We start from the raw sequence: 26,410 nt of genomic DNA on the forward strand, positions 1-26,410 counted from the left end.
CTTCTCCAGGTGCTTCAGCAGATTGTTGTTGCTGTTGTTCGCCGTAGAAAGTATTTTTGAACCGGGACACAGTCTACAAGTTACCCAAATGTTGTTTTTCCCTGGTGAAAATAATGTGAATACCTCCACGAAGACGAGGAGAAACTTAGCTTGCAGACCTGTCCAGTCCTCTTCATGGCGCGTGTTTGATTACGTGTGGGCCGCTAGAGGGCGACAAGTGTTTTGTTTTTTAATTCAATTCAATTAAACTTTATTGATCGCTAAAATGTTATGGGAACTGTGTGCCGTTGTAAAACCTGCCCAAAAGGAACGGAGTAACGCAGCGTTTGGTAACGGAAACGGAGTTACTGAATAAAAAAAAACGTGTTACATTATTAGTTACTGAATAAAGTAACGGCGTTACTAATAACGCGTTACTACCCAACACTGAGTATAAGTGTAGGTAAATCAGTCTCATTATTTTTAAATATGGATACAATTCAATGGGAACTCCATACGTTTTTCACAGCAGTTGCTGTAAAGGAGAGACGTTTGTACCATTCTGTAGAAATGATATCACCAATGTTTAAACTGGGGATACCAGTCACTTTTTCATCATCTGCTCCAGATTGCATGACTAGCTGAAGTCTACGGTTTTCCTCCCCGAGTGCGTTACAGTACTGAGCCCCTAAAGGGACATTGAAAAAAAACAAAAAAAAAAACGTTTCTCGTGAGCACAAGAAAGTATCTTGTGCGCACCAGAAAGTATCTCGTGAGCACAAGAAAGTATCTCGTGAGCACCAGAAAGTATCTCGTGCGCACCAGAAAGTATCTCGTGCGCACCAGAAAGTATCTTGTGCGCACCAGAAAGTATTGTATGCGCGCGTGATGTCCCCTAACGCAGTTTTAAGATCATTTGAGGCATGAAATTAGTCATTTAGAACTCAAAAATGTGGTTTGTGTATTAAGATATGACGTATTTATAGTTTGGCAGCGACGGTATCGGAGGTGATCAGCAGTACAGTGCGTCAGACATCTTAGTCATTAGATTAAGCCTCATCACAGAGTGTTGATAAATGAACAATAAATAAATAATAATAAATACTTTTAATAAATGCGTATATATTATTTTCTCATTTTAAATATTTAACTTAATTTATTAATTTATTTTTATAGAAATATACAGTACTGTTAGGTTATGTGTTCTCATGTATTATTATTCTGTGCTTTTATTTTGAAGTTGTATGTGATTGTGTGTGTGTGGGGGGGGGGGGCCTGCTGTGCCAATCTCAGCTGACATTCAAAGTCAAAATAAATAAAACATTAATAATATACAAACTTTAAAACTGTCAGGTCGAAATGTTTACATTAAAAACATAATACCGGGTCAACAACAAATCTATCGATCACACCAAGCATCTAATGACAGCGACGTCAGCGGATCGTTTCATCAGGACAGGCCGAGGTAACGCTGCTCTGCCCCGCGCACTGTACGCAGTGAGCGTCCGCTGAGGTGGAGCTGAGGCGGAGCTGATCACCTCTGATACGGTTGCTGCCAAACTATAAATACGTCATATCTTAATACACAAACCACATTTTTGAATTCTAAATGACTAATTTCATGCCTCAAATGATCTTAAAACTGCGTTAGGGGACATCACGCGCATACAATACTTTCTGGTGCACACGAGATACTTTCTTGTGAGCACGAGATACTTTCTGGTGCGCAAGGGATACTTTCTGGTGCTCACGAGATACTTTCTGGTGAGCACGAGATACTTTCTGGTGCGCACGAGATACTTTCTGGTGCGCAAGGGATACTTTCTGGTGCGCACGAGATACTTTCTTGTGAGCACGAGATACTTTCTTGTGACCACAAGATACTTTCTGGTGCGCAAGGATACTTTCTGGTGACCACGAGATACTTTCTGGTGACCACGAGATACTTTCTGGTGACCACGAGATACTTTCTGCTGACCACGAGATACTTTCTGGTGCTCACGAGATACTTTCTGGTGACCACGAGATACTTTCTGGTGACCACGAGATACTTTCTGGTGCTCACGAGATACTTTCTGGTGCGCAAGGGATACTTTCTGGTGCGCACGAGATACTTTCTGGTGAGCACGAGATACTTTCTGGTGCTCACGAGATACTTTCTGGTGCTCACGAGATACTTTCTGGTGCTCACGAGATACTTTCTGGTGCGCAAGGGATACTTTCTGGTGCGCACGAGATACTTTCTTGTGAGCACGAGATACTTTCTGGTGCGCAAGGATACTTTCTGGTGAGCACGAGATACTTTCTGGTGACCACGAGATACTTTCTGGTGACCACGAGATACTTTCTGCTGACCACGAGATACTTTCTGGTGCTCACGAGATACTTTCTGGTGACCACGAGATACTTTCTGGTGCGCAAGGGATAATTTCTGGTGACCACGAGATACTTTCTGGTGCACAAGAGATACTTTCTTGTTAGCACGAGATACTTTCTGGTGCTCACGAGATACTTCACGAGATACTTTCTGGTGCACAAGAGATACTTTCTTCTGAGCACGAGATACTTTCTGGTGCACAAGAGATACTTTCTTGTGAGCATGAGATACTTTCTGGTGCTCATGAGATACTTTCTGGTGCGCACAAGAAAGTATCTCGTGCGCACCAGAAACGTTTAGGTTTTGTTTTTTTTCCGATGTCCCTTCAGGGGCTCCATAGGGCTCCGTACAATCTCATCCTTGCATGGTTTCTTGTCACACTCTTGTTCATCCTCAGCAGTTGGCAGAGGCTCTGACAACACTCCCTTTTCCCCTCCTCACACTCTCTTCTTCTAGATTCTCATGTGCTGCCCACACCTCTCCTTTTCTTGGTGGCTGGAGTGTGTGAGAAGACGAACAATGATTATGTATACAGCTTATATAATTTCTTTTTGAATATTGTCACGTTTATTGAATCAAGGCACCTGTACTGGAAATAGCACAGCTGCTAAACAACATCAGCAGTTTTAAGGCAGGTAACATAAAACAATGACACAAACAACTCACAAATAACACTTAAGAAATGGAGACAATCTAATAAACAACTGTAAACAATTCAGACTAAAAACAAAACTTCCTCCAATGTAATGATTTTCATTCCTGTTTTTTTTATTCACCCCACGGAGTGGGAGTGAAGTATTGTTTTTAATGGCTCTGTGTGTCTGTGTGTCTGTGTGTTTGTGTTTCCGCACTTGCACTTGCCAATATGACCAGCAGAGGCCGCCAGAGACTTGTTGCATGAATGGGGGGGGAAGTCTACCATCTTTGATTGCCTTGTTTATTCATCTTGAGACTTTTTCTTTCATGTTGTGACTTTTTTTAAGTTGATTTTTTGAAAGACTAATTTCTAAATTCAACATATTTATTTGTATGTGTGTTTTTATTTGATTTAATTTTGGTTTGAACCAGCTTTGCAGGCATTGTGGGATAGTAGTGGAAGATGGAAAATGTTGACACGTAGCAAGTATGGAAGACTATAACCTGAAATAAAGGTTTGAAGCACCTTTAAATACTCTTCATCTGCTTTACTCTGTCTCTCACACACACACACACACACCGGTTGGCACAGCTATTCTTCTTAGGACTCTGCATTGACTTTCATTCATTTGGACAGCTTAAACAAAGTGCTATTCCTTACCTTAGCCTAACCACAATTAATAACCAGCTCCTCAGAAACGAGGTTCTGCCTCATTAGGACCAGGTCCAGGTGTTTGGCCCTAAAGAGGTAACACACATACAAGTACACACTGTACACGTGTGTGGTACAGCAGCAGGTTGGCTTTGATACTTCCTGCATAAATGCATTAGTGAGTCCACCTGTGCTGCACCACAGAACTACAAAACATGTACATGATGAAGGTCAGAGTGAAAGACATGTTTCAACATGAGGCAAACACACACACACACACACACACACACACTGTCCTTCTTTTTCCTCTCCTCCAAGTGGCTGTAGTTTTTCTTTTTTTTGTCTTTGTCGAAATAATTGCTGTGATTTTCAAGACCATTGTCATGGCAACACAGAGGTTGATGTATGTTGACAGAATCTGTTGCAGGGCGACTGATTTACCAGAAGTGATGCTTGTGTACGTGCAGGCTAATGTGTGTGTGTGTGTGTGTGAGAGAGAGAGAGAGCGTTAGAGAGAGAGAGAGAGAAAGAGAGGGAGAAACTGATGATGTAGTAGGGTTCAGGGTGGAGGTGGGGGGTGGAGGGGTTGCTTTGATCCATGTGATGACTAGAGATGAACAGTATGGGACATCTCCGCTTGATAGAACAAGGCCCCGAGATCAGGAATTGAACAGTTATGGGTGTATTCTGAGCAGAGGAGAGAGGAAGGTGAGAAGGAGGAGGGGATGGGGGGGGGAGGGAGCGGGGTACTATTTTAGTCTGGCCGTTGTCATGGAAACTGCAGCCTCACTACAAATGGAGACATCCAGAACACATGGATCGTCAAACAAATGGCGTGCGTAGGGCCCAGCATGAAGCTACGTAATGGCTATGTGACACTGCGCCATCTGAGTCGGGACCCACGTACCCACACCCACACACACACATGCGCGCACACCTCCAGCCACATAACTGTGGCGTCTTCTTCATCACAGAGACGGAATACCAATAGGATGGTTGCTTTTTGGTGGATGGAGGAGGGGGACAGTTACTTCAGAAGTCAAGTGACAGGCAATGTCCATTCAGGCAGTGAGTCACAGCCACTTGCTCTCTGTCTTTTAATTAACAGTCTTTTCCATGCTTTCTCCTCTCCTCCTCTCCTCTCTGCCTGTCTTTTATCCTTCCCCCCCTCTGCCTCCTCCATCTTTCTCTCTCCCTCTTTCCCGTGCTCTGAAGGATGGAGGTATTCCCACATTTCTCCGTTGCTATAGCAACACCGCGGGGAGAACAGGAAAGAGACGAAGCAGGCAGGGAGGAGGAAGATGGAGACAGGGTGGTGGTGGGGACAGAGAGAGAGAGAGAGACAGAGAGAGAGAGGGAGACGGGGGTAGGGGTGTGGAAGCAGCCTAAGATGAGAGGATGTGTGAACAATGCTAATGCTAATGGCGGCAGCAACAGCAGCGGCCTAGCAGTGGCAAAGAATCGGTGAATTCCCCACTCATCGCATGTCACATACACATTTGCATCATTACCAGTGGGAATCTGTTTAGCGTGTATTGTGCTACGACCACTGATGTCTTCTTTGCTCCATCTTTGCTCAGCTGTTCTCTGTGACATTGACCAGCTCTGCAAAAACCTGCATCCAATTACAGCCCGAGCCTCACGGAGGAGTAAAAAAAACAAACTACATCTCTGCGTAGAAGGCAATTTGGGGCTGAGCCCCTGCCTGCTGATTTTCTAGTGATCTACTGATCAGTACAAACCAATGCAGGTCAAATGATCAAACGGATGTATCTATGTGAACACAGAGGCCTCAGGACGACCAGCGCTATTTCATATTGATGTCATCATCCCCTTCAATCAGGAAGTACCCCAATTGCATTATGTCTTCATATATCATAAGGCGCTGGAAGAAAGCGGTGTTGCATCAATTTCCCAATGCGTAAAGATGTGTAGAAGAAGCAAAGCCCAAGTGGCTCGCAGAACAGACGTGCGCTCACTCCTCCTCTTCCCTCAGTAGACGTGTTGGACATGTTCTACAAAACTCCACTGATGCAAATGAGCTGAAACTGAAATATACACATATTGCTTCTTTTCTTTTTTTTCCCACACCATCTTACTCCATGTGTAAGCTGGTGGGTACTCGGAGTAGTCTGCTGCATGTCAACTGTCTCACTCTCTCCTCCACTTAATCAATAACTCATCTCCAGACATCAATATTGTTATCCCCCATGGGACAAAAATGCCCTTCTTTAGGGCAAAAGGAGAATAAGCCAGAGAGAAGAAAGGGAAAAATAGAGATGAGCAAGGAATTGCCATGCATTTTTTTTCTTGCTCACTGTCCATTCATATCCATATCATCTGAGAAGATAACTGTTGCATAAAAAGTGTATTATGGAAAAACAAAGGTGATTAGAATAATGGGAGCATTAGAAGCTTCCTGTCTGGACTCCCCCCCCCCCATTTCATTTATATACACCATACAGACAAAAAATCCAATTATCAAAACAACTTGCTTACATTTTTAAATATTTAGAAAAAATATTTTAAAAAATGCACAATAGTCAAAAAAAGGAATATATATATAGTATAGTATAGAGTATATAAAGGACAGAAATCAATGCAAAACTGTTCATGTAAATACAGATAATCCAAACAATGCTGAGGTGAAGGAACATGGTCAGCACTCAGGGCAGAAGCCATGGACTTTCCCTGGGAATCCATGAGCCATCTGGGCCTGAAATCACAGTAGGTGAATATAACATTGAAAAATTCAAGAAAACATTTAACATGTTGTTTAATCTAGAAGGCATATTCAATGACGTGTGTTTAGGAAATGTGTGTGATGCTACACCCAGCAGCCTATTCACTCTTACAGCTTATACAGTTTGACAGCTTCTCATTAAAAACATCATTTTATGAGTGATTTTACAACATTTCTACTTTAAAAATGCATATTACTTGAAACTATTTGTAGCCCTTTGCTTGCTACATTAATGCTAGCAGGCCAGTTGTGGCCATTTGGGAGAATCGGGAGAATTCCCGGAGGATCGCTTACCTGCTCGGGTCGGAAACAATATAAATGTACAACACACACACAAACACCGCTCCAATACTGCTAAGTTGGAGCGGTCCATATGGCCAGGTTGCAGAGTAGTCATGTGACATGGCAATTTAGTGGAGACAATGGCAGAAAGAGATCGGAAAAGGCAAGACTAAAGTAAAAGAGTTAGACAGACGATGATGAGGCTGCTACTTATGATCAAATGTCATGTGGTCAACCTCATTCATTGTGTTTGTATCTCAACAAACTCCGCAATCGCCTGCTGATCCAGGTGAGAGAGAAACAAGCCATCAACCTATATTCTATCCACTTATATACAGTATATAAGTGTATGCCAACATATTATTTTTTAATTTAATAGTTTATTGATGTGAGATATTATTTAATGTTTGCATATTGTCTGCCAATTCATGTTTAAAATATTTCCATAATAAAACCTACATGATGGTAAATTTGAAGTACTCCTGCGTGTATTCAATTTCCTCAAAAATGGTGTGTAGTTACTGCAACTCATTGAGGCAAGTGTATAAAAGTGTATAATAATAATGAATGAATGAATGTATAATTACATTTACACACGTGACAAAGAAAATGGGCCCTTAATAAAATAAAGAAATGTCCTTTGAACTGAATTTGTTGAGCTGAGTTTTCATCCGCCTCCATCAGTGGACGGGACTCTTGAAGATTGAATCTTCTTGAATCTTCTTGCAGGAGTTTTCACATCCAACAGCTGAAACACTTCCACAGTTCTTCTATTACAGGCTCTTTTCACATCTTTCACTTATTTGTCACTTCAATCTCAGGGTTGCCTGCTCCCCAACTGCAGGAATCGGCTGGAGTGCACCACACAGTCCCAGTATTTCAAAATAAAAGTATGCAAATAAGACAGTAACAGTATATCTCTGAGTTGTAGTTTCAGAACTATGATTTTAAGTTATGTATGATCAGCTTTTTCTTGGTCGGGTGCTCACCATCAGCGTCAGTTTGCATCCACAGCATGCCGTTTCGCTGCCATGTGTTATCGGAGCTGCTTTTTCTTACCTCTGTAGAACAGGGGTTGATTCCCTCCTGCCAATCTTCATATCCATCTGTGGGCCAGTAGATTTCCCAAAGTGCTTGAGGTGAGTACGCAGTAAGTAAATATGACTGGAGAATCATCAGAGCAAGTGAACGTTGCTACATAATTCATGGTTCCATTAAAAGCCAGAAGTGCCACAACATTAACCAAGTAACATAATAACCCCCCCATCAGCAGTTATGGTAAATCAATACTCATGTTAGTGTAATAATCTAATATAAACAGCTCAGTGCCTGTTTGTGTGGGAGTGAAGTCACTGAGGAACAACACAGCCTCCTCCAGTGATTACTGTGTATAATGTGTAAGGAAGTAATTACTGCAAGTCTACGCTTCCACTACAGAGTTACAAGCTTGATCAGTTGCATGTTCCTGATAAAGGTGTGGTCAGGTGGGGTCTTCTGCTGCTACAGAGCTCCGGACGCCACGTGACTCGGGGTTTCTCTGAGCCACCGCGTTCACCGCTCACCACTAGACCGAGTGAATATATCTGACCCCGTAAAGGCCTTTGTACACCGGACGTGTTGCTAATGTATGGGACGATGATTTGGATGCAGATTACGACGCACCCTCCCATGCACATCAAGCACAAGTGGTCAAGGAGAAAAAAATCGCATCACGGTCTGTCTGCGACCAGAGCAGGCTCTCTCTCTCTCACACACACACACACACACACACACACACTGCAGCTGCAGCAGCCAGTCAGAGTGAACGTTGGTGAAAACCCTTTTGAAGCTTGATTCACACACACACCGTTCCACTGAAGCTCTACTGCAAACCCCCCTCCACGCGTCTCGTAATCGTTTTGGGAAACAAACAAAGTCCAGCAATCCGACGCCAGGTGAAATGTTTGGACTGTACATCATCAGCAACACTAGGTTCCAGTTGGTTAGTGGATTTGTTGGAAAGTCTTTTGGGAAAATCAATCAAGGCGGCCAAGTATATAACCATCTATGTACATAGTTGTCTTTCTATCATCTTGAACCACTTTGGGGGTCACATGGTGGAGAAAAGGCTTGCACTGTTGCCTCACAGCAAGAGTATTGGATTTTGGATTGACCAAGGGCCTTTCTGTGTGGAGTTTACATGTTCTCCCCATGTGTGTTTGGGTTTTCTCTGGTGTGTTTGCCCTGCGATAAACTGGCAACCTGTTCAGGGTGCACCCTGCCTTTCACCCAGAGAAAACCTGGACTTTTTTAAGGCAATGTTACTGATTAAAACATCCGATATAGATCCAAAAACATTTGCATTGTCTTTAAGTAGTTGTTTTAGTAGTCAGCCTTGAGGGATTCAAAAGAGCCTTGCATCGAACAGGCATTTACATTTCAGTGTCACGAGGGGACAACAGCAGAGCACTGCAGCATCCCTCAGTGCACCGTAGGTTCTATCGTGTGTCACTAAATACACTTGTGCACACACTGGCTGTAGAACATCTCAGCATCTTTGGCTGACAGCCTACTGGAACTTCAGCAACTCGTCTCGATTAGATCTTGTCTAAGTGGACTGAGTTGCTTGTCCTGCAAAGTTCTCAAGATGCCTCATGTCCACTCTCTATGGAAATATATGTGCATTTCAGTTCTACAGAGGAAGAAAAACACATGACATACAGTATACGTGTGGTTTCCTGTGGGTTACTGCCATCCCTTCCTTGCACCTGCTTACTGTATTCCATCTTCATATGCATAAATAGGCCACAGGATTTCTACAGTTTGTTGTTTTTCACACATGACTGCAGCCCACACGGCTCTATCCAATACACACCTCTTTTGTTAAGCACGTGTCTCTGCTGCAGCCTCTTGAAGGCTGAAGAAATAACGGTTCTATCATTTCCACGGCGGCCCACAGACTCTGACACCTCCGCTTCACGGTGGAGTTTATGTTGTGTCAGGTTCCCCACAGACTCTGCAGTCGGTCTGTCTGTTGGCCAGGGGAGCTTGGGGATTCCCTGGAGAAACTTGCAGCTGGGAGGTTATTGAAAATGAAGGGGGGGGGGGGGGGGGGGGGGGGTGGACAGCATGGGTAAAAGGCACAGGCACTGTGAATCTCTAGAAACTGACTGAACCTCAAAGAAAGACTGATTTACTGTATGGGCACAGTATTACATTTTCCAAACAGAAGGCTTGCCTCTTTTACAACGGGGAATTGTATGTTTGTATTTTGAAATACACCCACTTGTGAATTATGAGTGTTTTGCATCTATTGTTGTACTATCAGTGGATAGTCATGTATTTTGTTCAGCTCCAAAAACGCTCAGTTTCAAGCACATCAACACAGGGACACAATGGAGTCTTCAGTTCTCCACCAACCAGATGTGTGATACCATACACACAACCTGAGAACCAGAACACAGACGTTAAAATGTAATTCAACCCCACAAACCACATTTTTTCCATACGTAAACCAGTCTACATGTTATACAGTTATTTATTACACAGTTAAGTATTGAAATTATACATATGATAAAAGTTGTTCTGCCTCTCTGATCAATCACCAGCTACTGCTAATCAATTTTGCCATTGGCTATGTTAGTCCATGCTTGCATCACTGGTACAGTCTTTCGTCACCCTCTCGACCAATCAGCATGAGGCTCATCGTCCCAGACTCCTCCCCTTTTTGTTGGTTTAAATGCAGGAGCTGTTGCTCTGTCACCTTTGTCTCTCCACCAGTAAAACACCTTGTTAGAAATGCAACTGGTGTCAGATTCCATGACCAGACCACGCCCCCCCCCACTGTTCTGCACTCTCCCTCCCTCCTCCACTCTGTCACTCAAGTCTCGGCAACAGAACAATGCACTGTAGCGACAATATATTTAAGTGCACAGACCCTTTAACATTTTAACATCAAATCTGTGACATGCGGGTGAAGTAGACGACTGAATACAGCACTGATGAAGGAGTTACCCTTTCTTAGGAAAAAAGTAGTGATGTGATGCATTTACAAAGTCCCAGCGTCCACGTCATCTACAGATATTATCAATACAAGCCAAACCCTCAGAAGTGCTTCCACACTTGCCTTGCATGGAAAACAACAACAAAGTCATTCAATGAAGTGGTGTGTTTGTTTCCATTTTCTTATCCGTCACATCTGTAATTACAGTAACAGTAACAAATAATGGCAACACAGGTTAATGCACAATTAAGCTGATTTTATATGACAGAGCATTTGATTCATTGAGACGCACAAAGGCTTATTGTTGGATTGGTTAGATTAATATGACTCTACCTCCATGCCGCCTTAATTAAGTATTCAGCTAATGTACACAAGGATGTAATCAGAAAGAAACAGGTTGAGCAGTAAGACGTCTCCTCCTGCGTGGGAAATTATAAACCTACGTTCAGCTTTATTCACTTTTGTTGTGTTCTCATATTTTAAAGGAAGATCTCTTACGTGCACTTTCAAAATCTGCTTCCATTTGCTAACAGGTGACACAGTACAAAGCATACAATATCATCCATCCATAACCTTCTTTCCTTTCTCCTAATGTTATACGATTCACTAAACTCTCACATTTCCAACTCAGAACTCGAGATTGTACCATGGACAGCTCCTTCCTTTATAATATCACAAAATAAATGCTGAGATATAGTCCTGTTGTATTTACATTTCATTCCTAAAAGTGAACTCAAACTTGATCACAGATATTCTGACGTGATTTTCTTCACTATTATAGCATTTCCTTCTTTCAGTTTTACATTATCATCACGTTTCCTTGTTCGAGTCGTTTAGTCATTCATTCATTTTCAGCCATATTTTCAGTGACAGTAAGTCTCCGGGTCTCAGCACTGTCTTCAGATTTCACACGATAAGTTATTTGAAACGAATTCATTTGTTTAGTTGTATCGCTCTGTAGAATCAAGATGAAAACCACTGTATCTAAAAGCATAAGAAGCCCTTGAGTTGCATCACAGAGAAATAAGACAACTCTCACACATTACGTGTATGACCGTCACAGAGTAAATACACTTTGCTGCCACAATGGGAACCTGGTTGAATAGGTGGGAAAAAAAGACTTTTAATGACAATACATAAAAACCCAAATTGATATCACACACTGAGATACAACCAACAACTATGAAAGAAAAAGAAAACCTAAATCATTTTTGTATTCAACAAATCAAACTTTTTTTTTTAGACCTCAACATGTCCTTCAGAACAGCTTACCTTAAAGGGACCTAAAGGTCAGTCCATTTTCATGTCTGGCATTAAAAGGTTTCGCTTCCGTCAAACCAAAAAAATGTCATTCAGGCTGAAGCATCCATGGAAGCAACAGCTGGTGCAGATGACACGTACGTGTCAGTGCTCCAAGTGTGACGAGCCAGCATCAGTATGCACGCAGGTACATATGCTTTGTCTGCAGATATTCAAATTCCAGTCATGAGCAACATGTTTGTTAACATTCAAGACCCACCCTAACCCTAAGCCTGACCCTGACCCACAAGAGGCTCCTGTTAAACGTCACCAAGAATACATACGACGGTATAGCCACGATGCTAAGCTGCAACACCCTTCTGCAGTTCCTCCAAATGTTAATAATAATGATGATCACTGTGTCTGGTGCATGTCATCGGTGTCCACACAGCACACAAATGCACTTTGAAATCGGACGACAGAAGCACCGAATGTATAACATCAAGAGAGCAGCCATATGTCGTGTCTTTGGCCTTCATTTGTATTCAATTTGTGTCTCTGTGGGATAACAGTTCAACCCTGCACACTCTCTCTCTCACACACACACACGTATGTATATATACATATACATATATATATATATGTATATATATATATATATATATATATATATACCTCAACTGCATCAAACATTTACGTTCCTCATTAAATACAGTGTGTTAATCAAAAAAGAAGTTATTTTGTCTTTGCCATTATTATCATCATCATCATCATCATCCTATGTCCCCAAAGGACAGGGAGAGAAGCTCATTGAGTGCTAAATGCAGGCATTGAGAATAGCATAATCTAGTTCTGTCAAAAACCCCAATTTTTTTTGGAAAAAAACCTGTGGTATGTGTCAAACATTTCTAGGAGCGTGACTAAGTGTGACGTGTCTGAGCATGTTTATAGAGCAAATGGCACCTATCATTACCAGAGTGACTAATGGCGACACCAAAAACCATACATTCAGTCCAGGGCTTAGCGCTGAGGCTTGCATAATGTCTCCCTCTTGTCTACTCATGTGGTTGCCACATTGACCCGCCACAACCCAATATATGATTGATTTATTTCACACGTAATGATACATGGCTAGACAACTGTACACATTATATCAAACTAACAAAAATAAAGAAATACATAGTTGAAACGCAATAAGCGTTAATGGCATTAAACATATGAAAGTTACACTGTAAAAATGTGGCTCTTACAACTGTCATACAACCAGACATATTATTATTAATATACTGTACATTTCTATTCTTTCTAATCATCCAAAGACGGATGTTTAATCCCTTCTTTAATGCTGCTGTAGGTAGATGTCTAATCATCCTTATAACAGCATTTTATGGCATGATTATGGTAACCATGAGCAAGGAGGTCATATCAAATTCCTGTCTAAAAGCAAATATCTGGCTACTGATCTGATTTTAATAACACATTGTCAACACTTTTTATTTTACCCATACATATCTTTGCGTTGATTTACCTCTGTGTTTTTGGAACATAATTTTACCCTTGTTTTTATGCTGGCATTTAAGTATCAGAATTGTCACTTCAAATACCAAGTAGCTGGCTTTTTAAGAAATACATAATACACTCTTAGAACACAAAAGTTTGTAATGATTATTACTGAAGCAACGGACAAAAGTTTGTCAAACAGAGATCTGCATTTACTGTTCTACAACCTAAATGGACTTTATGTCACAACGCCAATTCAAAGATTCACAATGAGTGTTGCAATTGAGCCCTTATGTTTCTGAGAAGTAGCCAAACTTAAAACAAGTGTCATAACCAACCTTCACTATCAACCTCCCACTGATTATTCACAGAAAGAAACAAACTATACCATCTTATACATCCACCCCAAAATATCTCTCCACCAGAGTCTGCAATGGTACATATTTAAATGAAAATATATTTATATAATTTGTGGATTTTTCACAGTAGTTTGTACTGCACTGTACCTTTTTGTCCATCTATTTATGCCTACATAATTTTCACCTTGAGGGAGTCTACTGAGTCACTTGCGAGAGAGTGTGGCGGAAAAAGGTCTCTTGGATTTTCTTTTTTCTGTAATATCTCCGATCTTCAACGAGGTGAGTGCTGTTCATGTCTTTCATTTTCGCTGGCCAACAGCGATTAGGGGACTGATTACTCAGAAAGGCTAGTTTTTCCCAATGTGAACACAGCTTGTAGGAACTGCAAAAAACATTTGCTTTGGCACAGATTTACATTGTAGCAATGTTCATTCCTTGATTTCCATGGCCGTGATCGTTACAACAAACACAACTGGCCCATCGTGGTAATCCTTGGCTCAGTGCACTGTCATGGATAAGTCTATGTGTTTGCGTATTGCCATGTCAATCTACCCTCTCCCGGTGTAAAGTCAATGCACTCTAGTGTCAACTCCTTCTGCATTAACCCAATATCAATCCCCCTCTCTGTCTCTGTCACTCACTTTCTCTTTATATTCTCACTTTAGTTTTTTTTTAGATCTGAGTCTCTTGAACATTTTCCTTCGAGCTGCCCTTGAAGAGAAGAGGTTCCATTTGGGGATTCTGGTTTTGGCCCATGAAACCCTTGATTGATCCATGTAAGCCCATCGTAGGTATGGGGAGAGACATTGGCAGTGGTGGAGACATAGAGTGTGGATTGGTGTTAATGCCGTTGCCTGATGTACTCAGCAAATTTGATGTAGAAATCGGCACTGGGGTACAGGAGATGGGCATGTCTTGACCTTGCTGGTTCTTGCTACTCAGCATGCTTCCCGGTCCCATCACGTCAGAGCCAATACTAAGACCCATGACATTGTTGTTGAAGTGATGCGTCTTGTAGTAGTGGTTGAGAGTATCTGTACGGCCGATGTTGGGTAGATTGACTATTTCTGGATGATGTCTTCTCAAGGTTCCCTCTCCTCCACCGCCGGAATTCATTGTTGAACCACCTGAGATGCCACTTCCAGCCCCGGCTCCGATCTCATCTTCTACATTGACAATCTCAATGGCTCTGGCAGGACCATGGTGCTTGTGTAGCTGGTGCTGCTTCCGCAGTTTATAGAAGACCACTAGCATTACAGCTGCCATAAAGGTAATGGCCACGAAGCAACCAATAATGATCTTAGTTGTTTTCATTACATCATCCAGGCCCGGAATGTTAGTTACATCTATTATGGACACAGTCACTGCATTTTCAGTACCTCTGTTGGCTCGTGGAGACAGTGAGGACAGGGAAGAAAGAGAAGGAGATATAGTGACGCCAGATCTCCCCTCTAAAACCCCTCTTTGAACAGTTGGATTAGGGAAATCTATGACAGTCTCATTAATGTACTGTCTTGCCGGCTCTTCATCCTCTCCCCTTACCGTCTCTACTGTTTCCACAGTGACAGTTGTGAAGTAGCTGTAGCTGTTGCTGGGATCTGATGCAGACACGTTAAGCACAGCAGTTGCAGTGGTGTTTCCAGCCGAGTTGGTTACCATGCAAGTGTACTGCCCGGTGTCTTGCACAGTCACGTTTGTGAAGTTCAGCGTGCCGTCGTGAAGCACTGAGATCCTGACTCTGTACGATCCGTGGGTCATCAGGGTGCCGTTTGGAGTGAACCAGTTCACCGAGGTCATCGAGGTCCCAGTACGACATTTCAGCTCAGCAGCCATGCCTTCGGTAACATTAAGATCAGTGGGTGGCTCGACAATCACTGGGGCAAAGCAGACAAAGTGGCTCTGGTCGAGTTCCCCGATGTACTTGCCCTTTAGACCTGGAGGTGCGTGGCAGCGAGCACAACATGTGGTGTTGCTGGGAACTGTTTCTTTTAACCACCAGCTGAGCCACAGTACATCACAGTTACACACCCAAGGGTTGTGGTTGAGATGGACCCTCTCCAGCTGATGCAAAGGGGTGAAAAGATCATGGGGGAGTGAATGCAGAGAATTGTGGGAGAGGTTGAGCTCCTCCAGGTTTTTGAGATCATCAAAAGCATTGCGTTCAATGACTGACACTCTGGAGTGCATTAACCACAGCTTGCGTAGTGACACCAGGCCCTGGAAGGATCCAGGCCGAACTATACCAAGCTGGTTTCCTGACAGCTCCAATTCCTCTAGTCGCACTAATGGGGTGAGATTAGGGATGTCCTTCAAACCGCACATGCCAAGATTCAAGAAGCGTAAATTTACCAGACCTTCAAAGGCAGCATCTGAGATGAAAACCAACTTCCTGAGTTCTCCTAGATCCAGACGGCGTAAAGAAGGAACACGGTGAAACGCAAACGCCGGCAGCGTCTCGATGGGGTTGTTTCTTAGCCACAGTTCCCTTAGCTTGCTGAGATACTCGAAGGCTTGCGATGGTACCACTGTGAGGCGGTTGTCAAAAAGCTCGAGTGTGTTGAGGTTGGGAAGGCCATTGAAAGCTCCCACCTCAATCTGTCGGATGTGGTTCTTGGAGAGCTGCAGGATTTCCAAATGCCGCAGGTGCTTGAATGTGTCCGATTTGATCACCTGGTGTAAAAAACAAAAAGATGAAGGCAAGTTGTAGCAACATCAGAATTACTGCTGTGACGTTGTGTTTTCAGTATGAAGGTATTGTCTGCTTGCAGATGAAGCCAAATTTACCTGAATGGTGTTTTCTTGTAGATTGAGGTATCGTGTGTTCTCTGAAATACTCTCTGGGACCTGGTCTAAGCTCTTCCTTGTACAGATGACGCGGCTCGCCTGATTGGAGCACGTACAGGGGGTTGGGCAGGGGGGTGCCGCCTCTGTGAGCTGAGGTCCATGGTTGTGAAACCACAACAAAAGCTGGACCAACCAGAGGAGGGGGGAAGGGTTACAGGGGCTGGTCACCATGACAACACGCATGGCAACTGAGTCATGACCCACCCCTATTGCTATAAAATTGATAAGTCACCTCCAAATGAAGGAATTTAAGTGCTTATGTTGATGTTCATATTTGACTTTTTTTTCTTTTTTTTTTTCACAAATTCAAATAGTCACAAAAAAAAATGTGATATAATATAGAGACTATTAAAGATTGATAGATTCTTATTTCACTTTGCTCTTGCCAATCACATTGTTCCTTTCAACATCATTTCAGGGAAGCCTTATTTTTGTATTCCCCTGACAATCATTAGAGTATAAATCAAATGGTGGGTGGGGGGTCGAGTGTTGATTGAGTAGTCTCTGCAGAGGATGGTGCGTCTCACTGTAGGGAGAAGACAGAAGAGCAGACATAGGAAAGTCAGAAAGGTGTACAGTGGCCTACCACATATATGACATTGTATAGTTAATATCATAATATCATGTCCTGTCACCAGAGCACATGACAAATTAGGTCAGCTGCCATTTTCTTCATAGGTTGATCTTAACATTTGGGTCATTTGTGTCTGAAATGGCTACAAAACACAAGCTGGGTCACAAGTGCTGCTGTATACTGAGTCTCGTCCTCTCCATAATGACACTGGTCTGATAAAGGTACAATTGTACAATACAACGTTATTGAACGCAGTTACGGCTGCCTGTGACACTCATCTATGAGGTTAATGCAGAGATCCATGCGATCCATCCTGAGGCTGCAGCACAGCATTGCAAATGAGATAACAAATGATTCCTGCATGGAGTCATTTGGCAATTACAATATGAAGAAATTATTATTGACTCTTGAAATTTTACTGCAATGCACAAATTGTAGAGGGAAACACGATCCCTACACACTGGGGCTGATGAACCAAACAGGATCGCGAACAAAGTGCTGAAGATATTTTTTGACACGCATGTATATCAAGTGTGCAATTCGATTCAGAGAGTGCAACACTCCTTGGAACAGAAATGGCTGCATGCATCAGCAGACTCACTAAATTTAGAAATTCTTGGGCCTGTTTCTAGACCAAAAAGAGAGAAACTGTTTGTTGTTTTCTCGACAGTGCGACCACGGCAGTCACAGTCCTGTGTTATCTGCTCAAAACAAATACGAGGATCTTTGTTAATCCGTCCAATTATGTTACCGGTGCGTTACCATTACTGATATTTTAAATGAAACATTAGGACAGTCATATATAATGTTTTTCCTGCTAATAATCAGGTTCCATTTAAAAGCTTCAATAGCAGTCCTTAGCATCTCCACCCAGAAACACTGTTGCTGTGGCAACCTGCTCACTCACCATCTTGTGTTTTTACTGTCCAGTGCCCTATTCTACATCACTGTGCTTAGCTGAGCTTGATGAACGTTTGCTGTTCAAAACCCATCAGTACCACCTTTTAGTCTAAATCAATGTGTATTTGACGTAACGTTTAAGGTGTGTTTCCTCGTGACAAAGGCATTCATTACAATTGTCTCTGGCTGAGTAAATACCTTTTTACCTGAACAAACCAAAACTGAATGTACAAAATGTGGCATTGTGTGCAATAATCTGTGTTTCCTTAAGTGCGGGGAACCTGTCGAAGCACGCAGGCCAACCTTGGCCCTCAATATCAGAAAGAGCGGACAAATCAGCGGTGGATTAGCTCAGTCTAAACATGTACAGCCACTATTAAGAAAGGTCATAAGAGAGTGTATGCTAAAATAGTTTTTTCAAATGCTCTGCACATGTTACAGTTTCTCTCTCTCTGACACATACAGGGAAAGAGAGAGAGAGAGAGGTAAATGTAAAGCAAGGATACATGTTCTGTTGTGCAGCCTCTCTGCAGCACTCCTCATTAAGGTCTTCATTGTCCTTCTTTAAACGGTTTCTTTCTGATCCACATTATACATGATCTTATTATGCATCTCAGTCATTTCTTTTTTTTTGGCTGGAGATAAAAGAATAAATGAATGCATTGCCTTACTGTTTGTTTCACAGAGGTCAGACTGGTCCCTGATGTCTGTGCAAAATGCTAGCAACTGAACCATCGGTGTGAAGTACAAGTGCACAGGTGAAACTGTGGCGAGAGACGGTGACTGCAGCTATATATATATGCCTGTTGCCTTTGACCATGTCTTCAAGCTCTCAACTCCATCTATGCTGTGCAACACCACCTTTATTTCTGGAACCAGAGTCAACGGTGACTTAATCCATGTGCAAAAATGTGTTTGTCGTTGCATTTATGACACCACTTGGCCTGCATTGTATTCATCTTTGCAGGGCTTTTTTTTTTATGTCAAGAGCAGATGGCAACCATGTAGATATTGATTATTGATCAGGCCTGAGAGATCGCTCAGTTTTGAAAAGATAAATTAGCTGCTGCAAGCTGCTGACCAGCTGTTTCAAACCAATGGCATCATTGTATGCACTTGACTGTATCACTGCCTTTGTCGAGTCTTTAAGGCAAAAAAAAAAAAAAGAGAAAAAAAAAAGAAAACCTGGCATGTTGTTTTCATGAAGCATCAAAGGCTGTGGGATGTTTCCTCTATGTGCCAGCAAGGCCCAATTAGACCTCATGTATTTACAGATGGTCGAGATGAACACAAAGCAGCGACACAGGTGCAGCAAGGCCATCACCATCTACTGTAACTATGACAACAGTGGATTGATTCAAGACGTGGGAATCAAGGGAGGATGGAGCACATTTCACCACGAACAACCGTTGCTTGTAGAAAAATAAAAATGCAGGTCGACACCAAATATTTGATCCTCTTTCTGATCACAAATCCACATTAATTGAAACAATAAATAAAAAATATTCATGAAACAAGGGATATAAAGTGTCCGTTCCGCCTGCAGTCTTCACCTCTAATCTGTAATATCTCCTGATCATATAGCCTCCGGCATAAAATCCCCCACAATTCAACAGAATGGCCTTATTCATCTTTGCAGCTGCGCTCACTACGGCGCACCTTCTCGGGAACGCAATTGAAATTCTGAATAGGCCTAATTCTGCACATGCTGCATTACAAAATGGCTTGCACCCATTCTCCCTTCAGGGTAATGACAACACGACAGCACCCACAAATAATCCAACCTCAATATGTCAGTCCAATAACGCACGTGAACATGGAATAACGCACACATAAATAAAGAAACAAATCAAAAGGAATGGACACTTATAATTCATTTGCAACGACGAGCGCAGCCTCACTCCACGGACGAGCCTGGAACATTTGATTTTAATGGTTTACTTACATTCATTTGAGTGTGTGCAACATTTGCAACGTTATCCTCTCCTGACTGTTCTTATAGCATGGGATGCATGTGAAGGAGCAAATGCAATCATTACGCCGGCCATTTCATACTCGTACCTGCACATCCAATAAACACGCACCTTAATATTTCCGTCGATGTGTCTCTTTCTCCTCGTCCTTTATCCCGACAGCCGATTGAGCAGCCTCTCTCCTCTCCCTGTCTCTCCTTTTCCCTCTTCCTCCCTGAATTGATCCGCTTGTTTCCACGGCTCTGGGCTGCCTCCTTGTTCTTGTGGGCTAGATCCGCAGCGCAAACGCAACGCGGGGGGCAACAGCGATGGCAGGTTCAAAGATGGAACAGAATCCACGCACACGCACACGCGCGCACACACACGGGTGGGGGGAAAAATTCAAAAAAAAAAAAAAAGGAAGAAGAAGAAGAAGAAGAAGAAGAAGCAGCGATGAGATTAAAGATCGTCGGAGAAAATGCTGCGATCACGCTGAGGGTGTGAGGTAAGGATCAGTGCGTCCATGTCTTCTCATCAGTGGTGAGCAGCGCAGGCAGCAAACGCGACGGCGCCCGCTGGGCAGAGTATTTTGCGTCCCGCATAAGCCAGTCCTTACGCACTTTCCGTATGTTCCAGCCTGAATCGCAGCAGCATTAGAATAGAGAGACTGTTGGAGCCACTCGCCTTTCTCTGTGTGTTTTGAACGGACTCAACTTCGCTCTCAAGGCAAAGCAAATTATATTTTGGTTTAATGTATTATTATTAACAACAACAACAACAACAACAATAATAATAATAATAATAATAATAATAATAAAACAAAAATCCCCCCTTTCTATTATCAGTGCCACATCAGCTTAGTCATGTAATGAGTCACACATTTTTATTAATATGACTCAGCAGCACTTACATATCAGCACAGTAAAGTGAGTCAATGTGTTACTCCTACAAAAAGTAAGATATGAAGGTTTAATTGTGGTCACCAAAGACACATACGTCCACCAAACACCTGCTGTAGGCCGTTCTAAACCTAAAGCCCTCAATGTTACATTATATACATTATGTTATATGTCTTATACACTGATGCGTGTGTGCATCATTTGTGTAAATGTCATAGGTTATTTCAAATCTAAATGATTAAGGACGTATGTATGTAGGCCTATGCATATATGTATGGTACATATGGCACTTGTCACTACTCGCATTTGCTGGACTAGATGTCAAACTCAGTCTCATTGTCTGAGTTCTGTACTCTGTCAATGACAATAAAGTTAAATCTGAATCTGAACAATACATTTTAGAATCCAAGGCTACGTATGAACCCTTTTAAGATTCTGCTTCAGTAAAGGGGATTTAGTTTCCAGATAGATAGATAGATAGATAGATAGATGTAAACAGAAGAATAACATTGAAAAATGACAATAAAAACATAAACAACCATATGCACTTGCTGAATTGAAATAAATGCCATGTTTATTTGCCCATAGAAAAGCTCTATTCAGGAAGAGAGGCTGGAGATGCTTATCTTTCCCTGTGCATGCTTCCCCGGGCTTATCGATATCTGTCCAGTGTTTGTCCACATGTGTTAAGTGCCTCAGCTCCTCTTAATCATTATTATCCTCTTCATACTGTGGGTTAGTGCTGAAGAGGAGAGCCGGGGCCTTGTAGCTGTGCTTCCACCAGTTGTTGGGTAAAAATAAATCTCAGTACATTGTTGCTCTGTCTCATCTCACACTAAAGGTCAAAGAACACAGAAGGCCAGAAATACTTCAAAAAGACCCCCAAGATATTATGTACTCTCCCTCCCTCTCCTTCTCAGCCTCTTCCTCACTCCTCACTCCTCCCCTCCCTCCCGGTGAATGCCGTAGTGACCATTGTTCATGAGCACTAGCTTTAGCCGAATGCCGCGCGGCAATGAGGTCCCTGTGCCTTTTTTGCCTCTCTCTTCCTCTCCCCTCCCCCTCCTCTGCCTCTCTCTCTCTCTCTCGCTCCCTCCCACCCATCTACCTCTCTTGCCTTCCCTCTCCGCCTCTCTCCACCTCGTCCTCTCTCCTTCTTAAATTTCCAGTCACAGAGTGGTGCAGAGGATATTCCTCCCTTCCCGCCTTCTCCCTCTCCCTCCATTCCCTCTCACTCATGCTAAAATCTTAGCTCACATCCAGACTCTTGTTGGACCCAGGCTGCCCCCCCCCCAAATCTTTCTCTCTGTGCATTTTTCAAACTCCAACCTCTCCACACCATTTAAAAACGATTCCATGCCACCCATGCCAGACCCACCCTGCTCGCCTGCTCTTTTTCATACCCGTGTCCTTTGGTGTGGCATTGCACATCTCATATTCCTCTTCTGCACACATGGAACACTGTGCGTCTGTGTGTGTGTGTGTGTGGGAGCGACTGAGTGCAGGGAGGGAGAGGGACATGCATTTGTGCACAGTAAATGAACAAACACTCATCTCTGTATTGCTTGTGTCATCAGTACACAATGGCTGTGTGGCGTAGAAATACAGCAGAGACAGATAATCCAACTGTCCAGAGGATGAGTGTATGGCATTTCCAATACAAGCCAAACCCCAGTAAACTCTTAATGCTGTGTTAGGAGCCACAGGGGGATGAGGATGGGAGGGAGCGGAGGATTTGGCAGTAACATACTAGTGCCAAGACATATGTGGCATGCTGATAGCAGCAGAGTGCTGCAGCTCACACTCTGAAGACGCTTTGAAGGGGAGGCTGATGTCCATCCATTACAACTGTGCTGTAACTGCAGGCCTCACCATTCTGACAGAGAATGATCACGGTTCAAAGTGAAGGTTTAGAATGAGAATACATTCCGTAGCCGTGCAGCGCTGATGCTATATTTTGAATAAGGAGTATTAGTGATCCATTCAGCGGTTCACACTCCCAAGGTTCCAGTTGGGAGTGTGAACAATGTGCCATTTTTTATGGTTATTTTTAGGAATTAAACTGTAAGACTTGGCTGGGTGCTCGCCGCCATCTGTGCGAGAGAATAAGAGAGATACAAGAGAGAGTTTAAAGTTATTCATGGTGACATGTGTGTGTTTGTGTGTGTGTGCGTGTGTGCGTGTGTGTGCGTGTGTTTGCGCGGGGTGGGGGGTGTTTGGGTTCAAGAGAGGGAGAGAAAATAAAGAGAAAAATCCTAGTGTCACAGTATCTTAGCAACTGCCTCCATCTCCTTGGAGACAAGAACTGACATCATTTCCTGTCTGTGAGAACTCACTTTTGGCTGGTACACAGTGTGTGAGTGTGTGTGTGTGTGTGTGTGTGTGTGTGAGTGCGAGGGAATGTGTGTGGATCTGTTTATTTGTGTGTTGGCGTGTGCCCATGTTCATATGCAGATGTGAGCCTGCAGAATGTGCACTGATGCAGATACGGAGGTATTCTGGTGTTTGGTTCAGGGTGCGTTCAAGAACGTCCACAGACAGTGGACGCTTTCACAGCAGAGCAACCGTGGTAAAACGACATTGTTTGGCAATGATTTCAAAATGAATCGTTTGTGTTTTAACCCTAATATAAGAGATCAGAGTTTCAGGTTTTAAATGACGCTGTGAAATCACCACACACACAAACAAAAAGCCACCGTGTAATGTTGGTATGTTTTTTTATACGTTTGCTCTCTCACTGCCAAGACTCTGTCTGTGCCTTCAAGTCTGTTTGTGAGCTTTCTATTAATGAGCATCCACAAGCAGCATGTCTTACTGCAGATAAAAACATCACCTTAAACTGCCACCTGGTGAGTAAAACAGTGAAGTGCAACCACAAATTCATCTTCTATCAACTTTTCATTCATTTTGCTTTCAATACATTTTAAACTTGAAAAAAATTGATATTTCTACCTCATATTAGTTTGAAAAAGAAAACCACCATAGTTCCATTGCTCATTCTCTATGTTTGAGGTAAATTCAACTCATTTGTCATTTATTTAAAAAAGAAAAAAAGAAAGAGGTAAATTAGTATCTTTCACATCTTTTTAAGGTCCAGCAGTTTTCAGTGGTGGTTGTCTTTGAAACAGGGGAATCTAATTTCAGGCCCAGTTATTTATACAAAATTCTTACACAAATTCTGCAACTGTACAACTAGAACAGGAAATGCGATAATTACAAACAACAACAACAACCAGCTATTTGTCTACAAACGTCCCTTGAAAAATCCACACAAGACTGAGTCACTGAGGCAGAAAAGGATGTTTTTCATGACAGCAGTGTATGTTTCTGCAACGCTGTCAATCCAAAAGTGGTTCCGCCTTTTAGACAGTTCCCCAAATCCTCACCCACTGATTTCATGGCCGCTGAGTGAACTCTGGTCGGTATTCTGCAATATCACTGTAATCTATTTACAGTGTATTTTTTGGCTTTAGTAGCCTACCTGTGGCATCTACCTGTTGCGTCCCGACTCACTGTCCTCGACCCGTTTTTGCCCGCGAGATATTTCCTTCCACTGGGATAAAATGAGGACCAACAGACGGATGTCATAAATAATCCCCTCTCAAATTACTTCATATCCCTCTTGGACAATTTTGGACTACAACAGTTTATTGATCTAAATCTAAAGGACACATGTTGAACTTCATCTGCTGTTCTGCAGCTGATTTTCCTGTATACGACCACAAGTTTCTTCAGTCTCACAGTATCTAAAACTAAACTGTCTCAGGTTATTTCATTTCATAACATCAAGGACATTAACATTACTGCTCTGACCGCCGGCATATCTAACCTCCCCAGCATTAACTACTCATTCACTCCTGATGAACTCCTCTCCCATTGAAATACTATCTGTCCACCACGTCCACTCCCACCCACCTCCCTCTCTGCAGAAAATCAGATCCTGGTTTTCCATCAACTTCCTTAAACTTAACAGTGATAAAACTCAACTTCTCCTTATTGGCACCAAATTCACCCTCTCAAAAATCAGCAACTTCTCCATCCTCATTGACAACCCCTCAGTTTTCCCCTCCTCCCAGGTCAAGAGTCTGATTATCATCCTAGACAGCACTCTATCATTCAAACCACACAACAAATAATGTCACTCGTTCTTACTTCCACCTGCGCAACATCTCCTGTGGACCCACCACCTGCAGGGAGATCGACTGGGGTCGGGTGCGCTGCCACATGGGTGGCGGTGAAGGTCGGGGATCTCGACGTACTGGACCTGGGCGGCAGAAGCTGGTTCTGGGGACATGGAACGTCACCTCGCTGTGGGGGAAAGAGCCGGAGCTTGTGCGGGAGATGGAGCGCTACCAATTAGATCTGGTGGGGCTTACCTCCACGCACAGCCTTGGCTCTGGAACCACACTCCTGGATAGGGGTTGGAAGTTATTCTTCTCTGGAGTTGCCCAGGGTGTAAGGCGCCGGGCGGGTGTGGGGATACTCACAAGCCCCCGGCTGAGCGCCGCTGTGTTGGAGTTTACCCCGGTGGACGAGAGGGTCGCCTCCCTGCGCCTTAGGGTTGCGGGGGGGAAAGCCCTGACTGCTGTTTGTGCTTATGCACCGAACAGCAGCTCGGAGTACCCGGCCTTCTTGGAGGCCCTAGATGGAGTCCTGCAAGGGGCTCCGTCGGGGGACTCCATAGTTCTGCTGGGAGATTTCAACGCGCACGTGGGCAGCGATGGGGAAACCTGGAGAGGCGTGATTGGGAAGAACGGCCTACCTGATCTAAATCAGAGTGGTCGTTTGTTATTGGATTTCTGTGCAAGTCATGGACTATCCATAACAAACACCATGTTCGAGCATAAGGACGCTCATAAGTGTACTTGGTACCAGAGTGTCCTTGGCCGAAGGTCGATGATCGATTTTGTTTCATCTGATCTAAGGCCGCATGTTCTGGACACTCGGGTGAAGAGAGGGGCAGAGCTGTCAACTGATCACCATCTGGTGGTGAGTTGGGTCAGAGGATGGGGGAGGACTCTGGATAGACCTGGTAAACCCAAACGTGTAGTGCGGATGAACTGGGAACGTCTGGAGGATGCCCCTGTCCGAGAGGCCTTCAACTCTCACCTCCGGCGGAGCTTTTCCTGTATCCCTGTGGAGGCTGGGGACATTGAACCTGAATGGGCAGTGTTCAAAGACTCTATTGTGAAAGCTGTAGTGGAGAGCTGTGGCTCCAGGGCTTTAGGTGCCTCAAGGGGCGGTAACCCTCGAACATCGTGGTGGACACCGGTGGTCAGGGAAGCTGTCCGACTGAAGAAGGAGTGTTTCCGGGATATGTTATCCCGGAGGACTCCTGAGGCAGTTGCAAGGTATCGACGGGCCCGAAGGGCGGCAGCCTCTGCTGTGGCAGACGCAAAGCAGCGGGTATGGGAGAAGTTCGGAGAGGACATGGAGAAGGACTATCGGTCGGCACCAAGGCGTTTCTGGAAAACCATTCGGGGCCTCAGGAG

The 26,410-nt window shown here is 43.4% G+C and overlaps 1 protein-coding gene across 1 annotated transcript; it reads right to left on the reverse strand.

Moving 5' to 3' along the window:
- Positions 1-12,981: 12,981 nt before the first annotated feature.
- Positions 12,982-20,655, reverse strand: lrrc4bb (leucine rich repeat containing 4Bb). Its single transcript, XM_058622041.1, has 3 exons — positions 20,152-20,655; positions 16,534-17,119; positions 12,982-16,419 (listed from the first exon to the last, which is right to left on the reverse strand). The coding sequence occupies exons 2-3, from the start codon at positions 16,774-16,776 to the stop codon at positions 14,422-14,424; spliced, it is 2,241 nt and encodes a 746-aa protein (XP_058478024.1). The 5' UTR covers positions 16,777-17,119; positions 20,152-20,655; the 3' UTR covers positions 12,982-14,421.
- Between the last annotated feature and the right edge of the window lie 5,755 nt (positions 20,656-26,410).

This window comes from Solea solea, chromosome 21, assembly GCF_958295425.1.
Source record: "Solea solea chromosome 21, fSolSol10.1, whole genome shotgun sequence".
Classification (NCBI taxonomy): Eukaryota; Metazoa; Chordata; class Actinopteri; order Pleuronectiformes; family Soleidae; genus Solea; species Solea solea.

What these genes read in the sequence shown, in the direction of transcription:
- lrrc4bb (XM_058622041.1), bottom strand. Translation starts at nt 16,776, where the DNA reads ATGCGTGTTGTCATGGTGACCAGCCCCTGTAACCCTTCCCCCCTCCTC. An exon ending in TACAAGAAAACACCATTCAG is followed by an intron (nt 16,420 to 16,533) that starts GTAAATTTGGCT and finishes TTTTTACACCAG; the next exon opens with GTGATCAAATCGGACACATT.